At 44.0% G+C, this 12,199-nt stretch overlaps 1 protein-coding gene across 1 annotated transcript in view; it reads left to right on the plus strand.

Annotated features, from left to right (window-relative positions):
• The window catches only part of Atf6 (activating transcription factor 6), a 171,634-nt gene extending 159,717 nt beyond the window's left edge, over positions 1-11,917 (plus strand). Inside the window, exon 16 of the mRNA XM_057769619.1 lies at positions 6,373-11,917. Within this exon, the coding sequence (XP_057625602.1) occupies positions 6,373-6,581 (209 nt within the window). The 3' untranslated portion in view covers positions 6,582-11,917. The remainder of the gene's footprint in view (positions 1-6,372) is intronic.
• The last annotated feature ends 282 nt before the right edge of the window (positions 11,918-12,199 follow it).

The raw sequence follows: 12,199 nt of genomic DNA on the forward strand, positions 1-12,199 counted from the left end.
ATTTATCTAATTATTCCTTATCAATAAAAACTTGGGAGTGAGATATTGGGGTAAGAACCTAAATGATCAGAGAAGCGGTGGAGAAGCAACCTGTGACCTTCTCTCTCTTACCTTCCTCAATCCAAAAGAGAGTCTTTCTAAGCCCCTCCCTACTACTTCCGGTGTCTCTCTAAATGGTGTTGGTCCTCCAAAACCTCTATGACTAATTTTGGTCTGCTAGTAGCCCTCTTATTTAAAGTAAACTTTATTGACAGTCTAGAGTGTCAGAGTACGATCAAAATATCCCACAACAGCCAGGTGGCTCACCATCACCAGAACTCCAACTCCAGGGGATCTAACTTTCATCTGGTACCTGCGTGTGTGTGTGTGTGTGTGTGTGTGTGTGTGTGTGTGTGTGTGTGCGCGCGCGCACGTGCATCCACATGCACATGAGCACACAAGTGCTCACACACAAGATAAGAATGACGAAAACCAATCTTTAAATTCGTGGTAGAGTGACCCTGTGTGTGTATTTAGCAGGACTCTACATGGCTTTGTGTTCCTTACAGATACCACTACTGTCTGTAAGAACTAAGCTCCCCACTTCAGTCTGACACTGGAACTGCACTTGGGTATGGAATCTGCAACTCTGGAAATGTGTGTTGTCCTACTATGGTATGACTGTAGTGGTGAGCCAGTGATCCCTGAGAAAGAGCATAACTCCCAGATGTCCATGAGTTCTTTTCTGTCTTCACTGTTAAATTCACAATTAGGAGAATCAAATGAAGTTAGAAGCTGTACTGGTGGGGCTGGAGAAATGGCTCAGTGGTTAAGAGCACAGGCTGTTCTTCCAGAGGACCTGAGTTCAATTTCCAGCACCCACAAGGCAGCTTATAACCATCTATAACTGCAGTCCCTGATGACTTCTTCTGGTGTGCAGATGTACGTACAGGCAAAACACCCATATACATGAATAAGCAAATCTTTAGGAACTGTACGGGTAAAGGGACTAATCTCCCTGATGAAGGTTTCTTACCACCGATATGGTTTGTTCCTTTGACAGTTCTCTCCATCGTTGAAGGGCAAAATACGGGCTTAAATATTCTCGCCTGTGCTCTGCCCTACTCTAAACCTTCTGATCCAGTTGCAATAAAATGTAATTCACTATGTGGAAAGCATACAAGACACAGTGTCTGCACACTGGTGCCATGTGCTGTTAGCTCTCACAGTGATTCCAGCCCTTGTTGCAGTATTGGGTTTTACTATGGCATTGCAAACATTCTTTGTTTTTGTCGTTCCTCTTCCCCACCCCAACTCTCAAGTCACTTGTTTCTGTTACTCTGTCTCGTCTCTTCGTCCTAAGACCTTTTTCCGCTTCCATGGTTCCTCTTCTAGTTTCATGACATGTACCCATTCCCCGCATGCATACACACACACACACACACACGTAATTAAAATCTAAGATTCATATACAAAAGAAAACATGCAGTATTTCTTTGTGAATCTGACTTATTTTACTTCACATAACAATTTGTAGTCTCATCCATTTTCCTGAAAATGTCATGATGTCACTTTTCTTCCTGACCGAGTAAGGCTCCATCATATATATGTCCCATGTTTTCTTTACTCATGTATCTGCTGATGGGCTGCTTAGTTATTGTGAATACTTCAGCAGTAAGCTATCTCTGTGGTAGGACCCAGAAACCTTTCTGAGGCATACCCAAGAAAGATATAGCTGGGTCCTCTGATTCTGTCTGTGTGACAAGCCTCTGTATTGATTCCTATAGTGGATGTGCGGCTTATACTCCCCAGTCAGGGAAAGGGGTTCTTTCCTCCACCCTCACTAGCATTTGTGCTGTTTTGTTGATCTCAGCCATCTGACTGGAATGAGATGGAATCCTTAAGTAGCTTTAACTTGCATTTTATTAGTAACTAGGGATGTTGAATACTTTTACAAATTCTTGTGGGGTCATTTGTGTCTCTTTTGAGAAGCCCTGTTCATTAGAGTGTTTGTTGACTGATTGGAATTTGGGGTGTTTTGATTTTTACAGTTATTTTTATATGTTCTAGATACTAACCCTGTCTCAACTATAGCTGGCAAAGTTTTTTTTTTTTTTGGTGTGTGGGGGGTAATGTAACACCAACGGGGGACTGGTTTGTTTGTGTTTCTGTCCTGCCTGGTACCCCACAACTGTTTAGCCCCAAAGAAAATCACACATAGGTCTTCATAAATTATAAGCTGATTGGCCCATTAGCTCTACCCTCTCACTGGCTAACTCTCACATCTTGATTAATCTATTTTTCTGATCTATTTTAGCTAGGTGGCTCAGTACCTTTTTCAGTGGGGCAGATCACATCCTGCTGCTTCGGTGGTCTAGGCAGGAGTGGGAGGAATCAACTTCCTCCTTCCCAGAATTCTCCTGTTCTCATTACGTCATTTCTACTTCCTGCCTGGCCTATATTTCCTGCCTGGCCAATCAGCCTTTATTTATAACATGATTGGCAGAATACAGACAATTCTCCCGCATCAGGGTAATATGGGTGTTTTAATTTTTACAGTTTTTAAATATATTCTAAATACTAACCCTGTCTGAAGTATAGCTGGCAAAGTTTTTAGGTGGGAGGGTTAATATGCTGATAGTTTCCTTTGCTGTGCAGAAACTTTTTGTTTTTGCTTTGATTTAATAAAGTTTCCTTTTTTGAAATGTACAACCCTTCAGGAGCTACTTAGTAAAGGACTTATCAAGCTGGTTTCAAAGCAGAGCCCAATTGGTTTCCACCAGAAACACAAAGGGTGGAGATGCATAAACAGGTTCAATCAGCTATACATTTGCTAAATAAAACTTTATAGATACACTATGTATATGGTCTATATAGATACACATAGTATATCATAGACTATATTTGGCAATATAGCCATTTTCATAATCTGCTAATCTATGAACATGGACAGTCTTTATATTTTCTAGTATATTTAGCTTCTTTCTTTGATGCCTTAGAATTTTGATTATAGAGTCCTTTTACCTTCTTGGTTAGACATACTCCTAGGGATTTTCTTACTGTTGTAATTGAGGCTATTTTGAATGGAATAATTGTTCTTAGTTTCTTTCTTGGTAAATTCATTGTTGTTGGTATACTGATTTTAGCAAGTTGATTTTGCATCCTGCTCCATTGCTGAAAACACAGATCTAAGGGTCTTGTCGTTTTCACTGTACCTTGAGAAGTGAAACCCATAGGTTTTTTTAGGTAGAGAATGGTGTCACCTGAAATAGGGTCAGTTGAGTCACTTTGCTGTTTATAACCCTTTTATTTCTTTCCTTATTGCTCTAGCTAAGACTTTGAGCATTCTATTATATGAGAGAAGAAAGAAGGCACTCGTATATCTTTCCAGATTTCAGAAAAAAATGCTTTTTCCCTGTTTAACATAACATTGACTGTAGGTTTGTTATATATTGTCTTTGCATGGAATATTCCTTCTGCTTCTACTTTCTTCAAGATTTTTATCATGAAGGCAATAGAACTCTTGTCAGGTACCTTTTCTGTATGTAATGAGATGGTTAATTCATTCCTGTCTTTTAAGTCCATTTGCATGTTGTGTTACATTTATTGATTTGCACATGTTGATCCAACTTTGCATCCCTGAAATGAGATCATCTTTGTCCTGATGTATGATCTTCAGTGTGTTCCCTTTGCTCATAGGTCCTGGCTTATTCTTCTGATTAGGTTTTGTTTGAAGTCTGCTTTACCAGCTCTGCCAGCCTGTTGATATTTGCTGGGAAGGTTGATTCCATCCTTCGACTTTTAGTTTGTAGATAATTTTGCCAGTGACTTGTGTTTCTCTTTCTCTCTCCATCTCTTTTTTAATAACATAATTTTTCATTGATTCTTTGTGGATTTCACATCATACACCCTAATCCTACTCATTTCCCAGTTCTTCTGTATCCACCTCCACCCTTGTAACCTCCCTCTGCCAAAACAAAATAAAGAAGTTAAAATTAAAAAAGCAACACAACAACAAAAACATCTCGCCAACCCCTCTGTACGATGGCCCGCGCCCCTGTCAGCCACAGCCTTCTCTCGCACCTGTCACAACTGTTGCATCTCCATTTCTGCTGGGCATGTGCCACTCCGCTCCTCCATCTTTCCCTCCCCTTATCACACACTCATCTCTCAGAGCACCATTGGAAGCTGTCACGCAGTAGATCCTTTTGCCCAGATGGCTTTACTTGAAGATGTTCATTGCAATGAGTTATTGGTCTGGTTCAAGGCCTCAGGTTTCTGCTACACCATCAATACCCAACCCTCACTGAGACTTCTCTCAGATATCCTGTTATTGTCCTAAGTTGTGGAGATCCTGAAGCTATGGTTCCACTGGACCAACGGGGTAGATGTTGGGGTAAGTCAACTTAAAGCCCTGGATATAGGCCTGGGTGGAAGCCGAGATGGTCAGCCCATCAGCTCTCCTGCGCCCATGCCACCGCTGGCGCCTTGGGTGACAGCATAGGCCTCTCACTTCAGGCCATTCCTCGCCACCGTCACATCTCAGGTTTCACCTTTCTTCATAGCACACAAACACTCAACTTCTCTTTCTCTCCCATTCTCCAACACATACTTGCTCGTCCATGTGGCAGGACCCCAAGTATGTTTCTTGGAGACAAGTAATAATGACGTTTATTTTTAATCCAATCAATCTGTATTATTTCAATGGTTAGTTGAGGTCATTGCTTTTAAGGTTATTAAAGAGAGGGGCTTGCTATTTCCATTGGTTGTTTTGGTGGTGGTTTTGGCACCAGTCACCAACCATTGGTGGTTCTGGTTGGTTGCGTTCTTGGTAGTTATTTTCTTCCTCCCTTTAGTATTAGAGATTTCCTGTGTTGTGCATAATGGACTCCTTCTCAGCTCTCCCTTGTCTCATGGATAAGACTCTTTCTCCTTTCTTAGTGCACAGTATTCCTTTAAGTGTTTCTGCAGTGCTGGCTAGGTTGTCATTGCTTGCCTTAGTCTGTGGTTATCTGGAAATGTCAAGAAATAACTTGTTGGGTATCATGTTCTTGAGTTCCATATGATTAGGGCTTAAAGTATCATTCCATGCTTTCCTGGCTTTTAGGGTTGCCAACATGAAATCTGACGCTATTCTGATATGTCTCATTTGTGTGTGAATCAGCATTTTCCCTTACACCTTTTAATATTGTTTCTTAGCTTTGCATTTTTGACACCTGTAACAGTTAGTGTTGTCAGTTTGACAGAATCTAGAATAACCTGAGAGATGGGCATTTGACCGTGGCTATGGGGAGTTTCTTGATTGCTTTAATAGAGATGTGATGACATACTCCCTCTGTGGGGTGGGTGTTCCCTGGATCCTGGGCTGCGAACATGGAGATCAGGAACCGTGCAGCAGTGTGCAGCGTGTGGGGTGGGTGTTCCCTGGATCCTGGGCTGCGAACATGGAGATCAGGAGCCGTGCAGCAGTGTGCAGCGTGCATTCATCTCTGTCTGGTGCTTGCTGTGGACGCAATGTCACCAACTGCCTCAGGCTTCTGCCATCCTGGCTTCCTCTCCATGGTGGACGTACCTTGAACTGTGAGGCAGAATAATTCTTCCTTTCTTAAGTTTCCCATGTTGGGGTATTTTATTACAGCAACGGAAACACGAACACACCTTAACTGTGATTGTATGTGTCATGGAAAGATTGTCTGGTCATAGCTCTTTGGGGCTCTAAATGCTCGTGTATTCGGATGTCCATTTCCTTCTCTGGGCTTGGATATTTTCTGCTATGATTTTATTGAGTAAATGGCCTCCACTCTTAGGCTTTAATTACCTCCATCTGCTGACATCCCAGTGTTCTTGGGAGTTTGGGTTGTGCTGCATCACTTGTGTCCCCAGTAAGGTTTAGCAGCAATAGTACTAGGGTACCTGTTGGGGTACATGTAGTTTCTAGTGTTTTGGACTTGAAGGTATGAGAATGTAAGTAGTGACATGTGGAGAAGGAGGGGCAATAAAGTAAGAATGAGAAACAAACAATGGGTGTCAAGGGCTGGAACGTAGTAGAGAAAACACCATGGAGTGAGGAGTCCAGAAGCCTTTCAGGGGAGGTGCAGGTTAACCACAGGTGAGCAACTAAAGCACAAAATGCAAGTGGTCCTTAAATAAGGACTCCAGTGAAATGGAGGGTACAGGCCTACCATGTCTTCCTTGTTGCGACGATGTGGTTTCTCCCTTCTCTTCAGCTGTCTAGTGTCTCAGTCTCCACAGATGGAGGTAAGGGCACACTGAACCACAGAAGACCCTTGGGGAACTAGCCTGAGGAAAGAACTAATAGATTCCTGTCCATGCTTGAAAGTGTAGTGATGGCTCGCACCCTGTTGACTGTCTAACCCTGTGTCTACTCTCCAGATAACGTGATCAATGGGCAAGACTATGAAGTGATGATGCAGATTGACTGTCAGGTGATGGACACCAGGATCCTCCATATCAAAAGCTCCTCTGTTCCTCCTTACCTCCGAGATCATCAGAGGAACCAAACCAACACCTTCTTTGGTCCCCCTCCCACAGCCACAGAGACGACCCATGTGGTCAGCACCATTCCTGAGTCGTTACAGTAGTACCCCAGCTGCACTGGGAAGAAAGCAGAGGATAAAGAGCCGGTGAGGAGTGCTGCTCTCTGCCCCATGGCAAGGGGAGAACTGCCTCGTGCTGCGACTCAGGGAAAGAGAACAAGAACAAGAAGCTGCTCTGATTTTCACCGTCTGCCCACTGTGTGGACCGTGCTAGCGAGAGAGCAGTCCTCTCGGCGGTGCAGCCGTGTCGCGGTGTCGCCTGCTGTTGGTTGTTGGGTTTTCCTACTGCTCTTCCTACTGGATATGTTTGTTCTTAGTCGTCTTCCTTCAGATGCCGCCCACCTCCTCTTTTGTCCACTGCACTTCCTTGCACAGTAAAGCGATTTTCATTTAAAGCTTTAGAACACATGCTCATGTGGTTTCCACCAACTGGCTTTCTCTCTCCTTCAACTCAAATTCATTCTGAATATTACACTTGAGAAAACACATTTCAAAAAGCTAAACAGCCAAAAACATCCCACAAAGAGTCAAAACAGTTTGGAATTTGGGGTAAAGGGATTGTCCCCAGTTGGTAAAGTTTATTTTTACTTGTGATTTGTGGTTCAGCCCTGAACAAATAACTGTCGTGGGGTCAGAGAGTGAGGCGCACACTGGAAGAAGGCGAGAGAAGGCCAGTTGTGGAGCACAGGAGAGGCGGTGAGTCCGTGTACACTCGTGTTTAAACACTGGGAGCTGAGATGGGCAGTGTAAGTTTAGAGCCAGAGCTCCCCTTTTCTCTTGGCGTGCTGCCGTCAGCACAGATCCTAAGGACCTCAGGGCAAATGCTTCCCTTTCATTGCGAATCCTCAGCCTAGGGCACACTCCTGTGAAACCAAACTCGGCAAAGGACCTTGGAGGTGACTTCAGATTTAAGCAAGACTAGAGAGTTTTCCCTTAAACTGACTATGCACACAACAAGCATGGATTCCCACTGAGAGGCTGTGCCATATTGTGGCAAAAATTTGCAAAGAAGGAAGGAAAGAAGAAAAAAAGCTATAGCTGGGCACATGCCTTTAATGCTAGCACCACTCAGGAGGCAGGGCAGCCTCTGAGTTTAAGGTTGGCCTGGTCTACATATTGAGTTCCAGGACAGCCAAAGCTAAATAGAGAGACCATCTCAAAACAATAAAATAAAATGAAAATCAAAAGTTATGTTCACATACATTTCATTGTATTTTGCCTGTTCCCTTACCATAGCAAGCAGCTTTCGTATTGTGCTGTACATTGTACCCTGGTAAATTCACAAAAATGGGTGCCGGGACTCCCACTCTTCCTATGTACTGCCGTCCTTCTGAAGTGAGAACTCCTTCAGAGCTTTTGATAGAATTTTCACAGTTGGCTTGCAAGCCTTTGTCAGGTGTTTCCTTTCCAGTCCACACAACCCTCAAAAGTTGTATGCAGTCTGCTTGTTTTCTGCCTGTGACCCCATGGTGCCTAGCCCCTCGCCAACAACCATTTTCTGGACATTGTTGCTGTCCTCCAAGCTAGTGAGAGGATCTTGGGGCAGGGCCACTCTTGCTGTTTTTGCCTGGGAATCTGGGGTTCCAGTAGTGCAGCTGCCTCCTTTTTCTACAGTACAAACTGTTGGAATTCAGTGCCACCGTTCATCCTGATGGGCTCCTTGGTGAACTGCAGATGGACCTGTTTTCCCTGAGAACTGGTCTTCTAATGGGTACCAAGGAATAGATAGCAAATACATGGAATACTTTCAGGGGTAGCCCTTTGTGAGGGAGGTGGGATACCCTGTGGCCCTGTTCCTCCCTGCCTGTGAAGGAGCCCAAAGAGAGGGTGTGGTCGTGGCTGTAGGCAGTGGCAGCATCGTCATTCCCCCTACTGACCTGCTGGAAGACACCAATAGTATCTGAAGTGATTCCAGTGGTACCTCTCCCTCCCGCTGTAGCACACAAGAAGAAGCCATCTGGGGGCCTCTTGCCTTTTGCATCTCTGCTCTGTTGTGTTCATTCTACCAGTTCCTCAGACTAAAGGCCTCAGTAGTGTCACACTTACTAAAGCTGATGCCTCTCCGACAAGTGACATTGCGGATGATGGTTGGGAGGAAGGACAGCCGAAGAGCAGGCAGACATACAGCACAGGAGCTGGGAAGGGCTGTCCAAAAGTACTCTGGAGCCTTGGAGCCTTGCCATCTCTGCCCTCACTAGCCCTCCAGGTCTTGTCCTTCCCACCTCTAAGTCCATCCTGAGGGATGAGAAATGCGGTCCTCCTCAGGGTAGTTTCAGGAAACAAGGGAAAGGCACTTGGCAGATACACAGACACATCCTGCTGTTTAATTTGCTGAAAGAGCTACCACTGTGGATGCAGCAGTTTTTATCTTAATGTTTGCGTGCTAGCTCGGGGCCCATTGGAAAGGAAAGCTGCTGTACTGGGACCAACTGAGCAGACATTCAGGTTTTATTTTTTATTTTGATGAGATTGCCTTTGGGGGTTTATAGCCTGGAAATATGGGAGGTATATGTGTACATAATTTATATATTTTTAACTTATTAAGTTTTGAAATGTGATTTTGCAAGATTATGAAAAATTAAATAAATTTGAGCTAGAGAGCTGGCTCAGTCGTTAACAGCACTTACTGCTCTTCCAGAAGCCCCAGGTTCAGTTCACAGGTCACAGCCATCTGTAACTCCAGTTCCAAGGGGATCCTATGCCTTTTCCTGACTTCTGCAAGCACCAGTCACACACATGGCGCACACACACATGTGCAGGCAAAACACTGATACACATAAAAGTAAGTAAATCTGCTTCTTAAATTAGTTCCATTCCCAGGAAGTCATCCACCTGTTACTAGATGGTTCTGTGCCCTGGACTGTTGGTGCTGAGATGCTGGGAAGTGAGGACGGAGGCTGACTGGGGGTCTTTCATGTGTTTCCAAGTCCCCAGTTTTGAAATTCAGTGGAAGTAAGTGGGTGTTTCCTCCTGTTAACTGCTGAGTCAGAACTGCTTCTCTCTGGGGTTAGCTCAGAGAACAGCTCCCTTGGAGTGGAGCGTAAGCCTGCTTTCAGTTAAGAGGCGACGAGAAAGGAGCTTAGGGACAGATGTTGTTCTTGCCACGCGTGGAGTACAGCAGCTTCGCCTTAGACCACTGGCCAGAGTCCCATGGTTATAGGTTCACGGCAGCCTTCTAATTTCTTCCTTATGAAGTTGCAGCACAAAGTTGGCCCCTTTTCGCCTTTCTTGTTAGCAAGAAGTAGACACTGGACTGGTGAGATGGCTCAGTTGTTGAGAGTCCTTGCTGCTTTTCCAGAGGACCCAAGTTCCATTCCCAACACCCACAGCACAGCTCCTGCTCACAACTGCCTGTAATTCCAGCTCCAGAGGATCCAGTGCCCTCTTCTGGCCTCCCTAGGCATCTGCACATACATGGTACTCACTCACACAGACACATGCACATAAATAAAAACAGTAATAATAAAGAAGCAGACAAGGACGTACTTGAAAGTGACAACATCATGCGATTCTTTCCTAAAATTTCCCAAAAAGCTGTTACTTGAAAACAGAGAAGGAACTGGGATTCAAACTGACTTTTCTCTCATCTTTAGAGAGACACTGTCCTGTCATTCTTGCTGGCCCAAATCTCTGTCCTGGACAAATATTCCCCAGTAGTCACCTTAGTGGGATGCTCTTGGACATGGCTGCCACAACTAGAACATTTGACAAGGGAGAGCTCCCGCAGTTTCACAAATGTAAGACTGTATTTCGGTCTTCTCATTTTACTCCGAAATCTGACAGAAATGCACCACAGGGACGACCCCGGGGACTGTGTTTGACCTCCTTCCCCACAGAAAGCTTCCAGTCCAGCTTCTGCTTCAGTGGCCTATGAGGCGCAGTCTCTTGAAGTCCTTTGGCCTAGAGAGCCAGGGTCTGATCCCATGCCCTCCCCTTTCGTCTGAGCTCATGGAGGTGCCCACCTGTGAAGGCATTCTTCCCACCTCAGCCGGAGGGGCTGGCTGCTTCCTTCAGCAGGTACACAGACCTGCATGTCCAAGTGAGACACTAATACGGTAGCTCTGTCACAGGAATCCACCCCCAAGCACGCTGCATCTCTCCACAATTGATAGACGCTTATTGCCATCTACAGACCCCATTTTCTGTACCCACGTGTTCTTTTCATCAGTTGTAGGCCATTTGAACTTACGTAAGTAATGATTTTTTTCCTGCTAATATGAATATACTGTGTCATGATTTTAACAGAAAAAAAAAACGTAGAGCACAGAAGAAACATAATGGAATGAAGACATTGTTATTTCCACCCTAATAGCACTTGGCGGGGACATTCCTCCCCAGCTCCCACTACGGGAATCACGGGTGATTTTTAAATAACTTCTGGACTACCTATGTGATATCACCAGAGTCCAAAAGGAACTATGCACATAGAAGAAATACAGTTTTCTCCTGCCTAAGAAAATTTTACTAGTATTCTATTAGCTTATATTTTTAATAACTAAGCTTAAAACATAGTTTATTTTGGATATTACTAGAACCTTCAGCAATATCTGTCAGGTACACATAGAATCTATGAAAAAGGAATGATAAGCCTGTGTGGTTAGGACATTTACTGAGTTATGTCATGGCTAGCCAGTGTCACAGGATGACCCTGTGTTCCACTAACTTTAAGCATTGCAGACTTAGTGCATGAAAAGACTTAACTTACATTGGGTTTAAGAACTAAAGAATAAATAAGTCACTTGTCAAGGTCAACAAATACCACACTGGTGAGTTTTATGTCCTCAGTTAACTGACTATAGTTAAGTAAACCAGGAAGTGTGGCATTTTCCCCAGTATGCTCATCCCAGCCTGAACTAGTAGATTGACTTCATGGCAAGTGTGTATCGATTGACCTGTAATTATCACTCTGGTTTCTGAGTAGTTGCCAGGATTCAGGAGATGTTAAAAGCTACGAAACACTACTAGGCTTTGAGATTCTAGATTTGTCCCCCTCCTCATGGTAATAAGGCTCAGCTAAAGCCAGTAGAACTGTATCCACGATCATTTAAGGATGTTGGGAGATGGGTATGTAGCTCAGATGAAAACGTGCTTGCTTAGAACGCCTGAAGCCATGGCTTCCTTCACCAGTACCAGGCATGGGGGAATATGCTAGAGTCCTAGCCTTTGGGAGGTGGAGGTGGGAAGATCAGGAGTTTAGGTCAGCCTGGGCTACGTGAGAGCCAGTCTCACCATGTGTTTAAGAAATGTGGGAAGATTTATTGTTCTCTTCTTTAATAATTCTGTCCGTTTACAATAAATAATGGCAGCAGACTATTTCATACTCTCCAATAAGTCTTTATAATGCAATACCTGTTCTTTCTCCAAGATCCAAATAAAGAGTTTTAAAACTTGGTTTGTCTGTCTGTAGAAAGACAAAACAAATGAATTTCAGTATTAGTGGTTAATAATGGGAAGGGAAGCCTAAAGAGGTTTTGTGGTTTGTGTGTGTTGAAATGAAGCACCAAGCTCCTTTCTACTGTTTTCCCAGGATGGGCCAAGAAACTTTTCCTTTATTGTTGTGTCCAGACATTTGAACTACATTACATCAAGTAGTTGAATCACCTAAAATCTGTACCTTAACATCCGCATCATCTGGGTTACCTAACTACAAATCCAGTCTCTAC

This window comes from Chionomys nivalis, chromosome 5 (assembly GCF_950005125.1).
Source record: "Chionomys nivalis chromosome 5, mChiNiv1.1, whole genome shotgun sequence".
NCBI classification, from domain to species: domain Eukaryota; kingdom Metazoa; phylum Chordata; class Mammalia; order Rodentia; family Cricetidae; genus Chionomys; species Chionomys nivalis.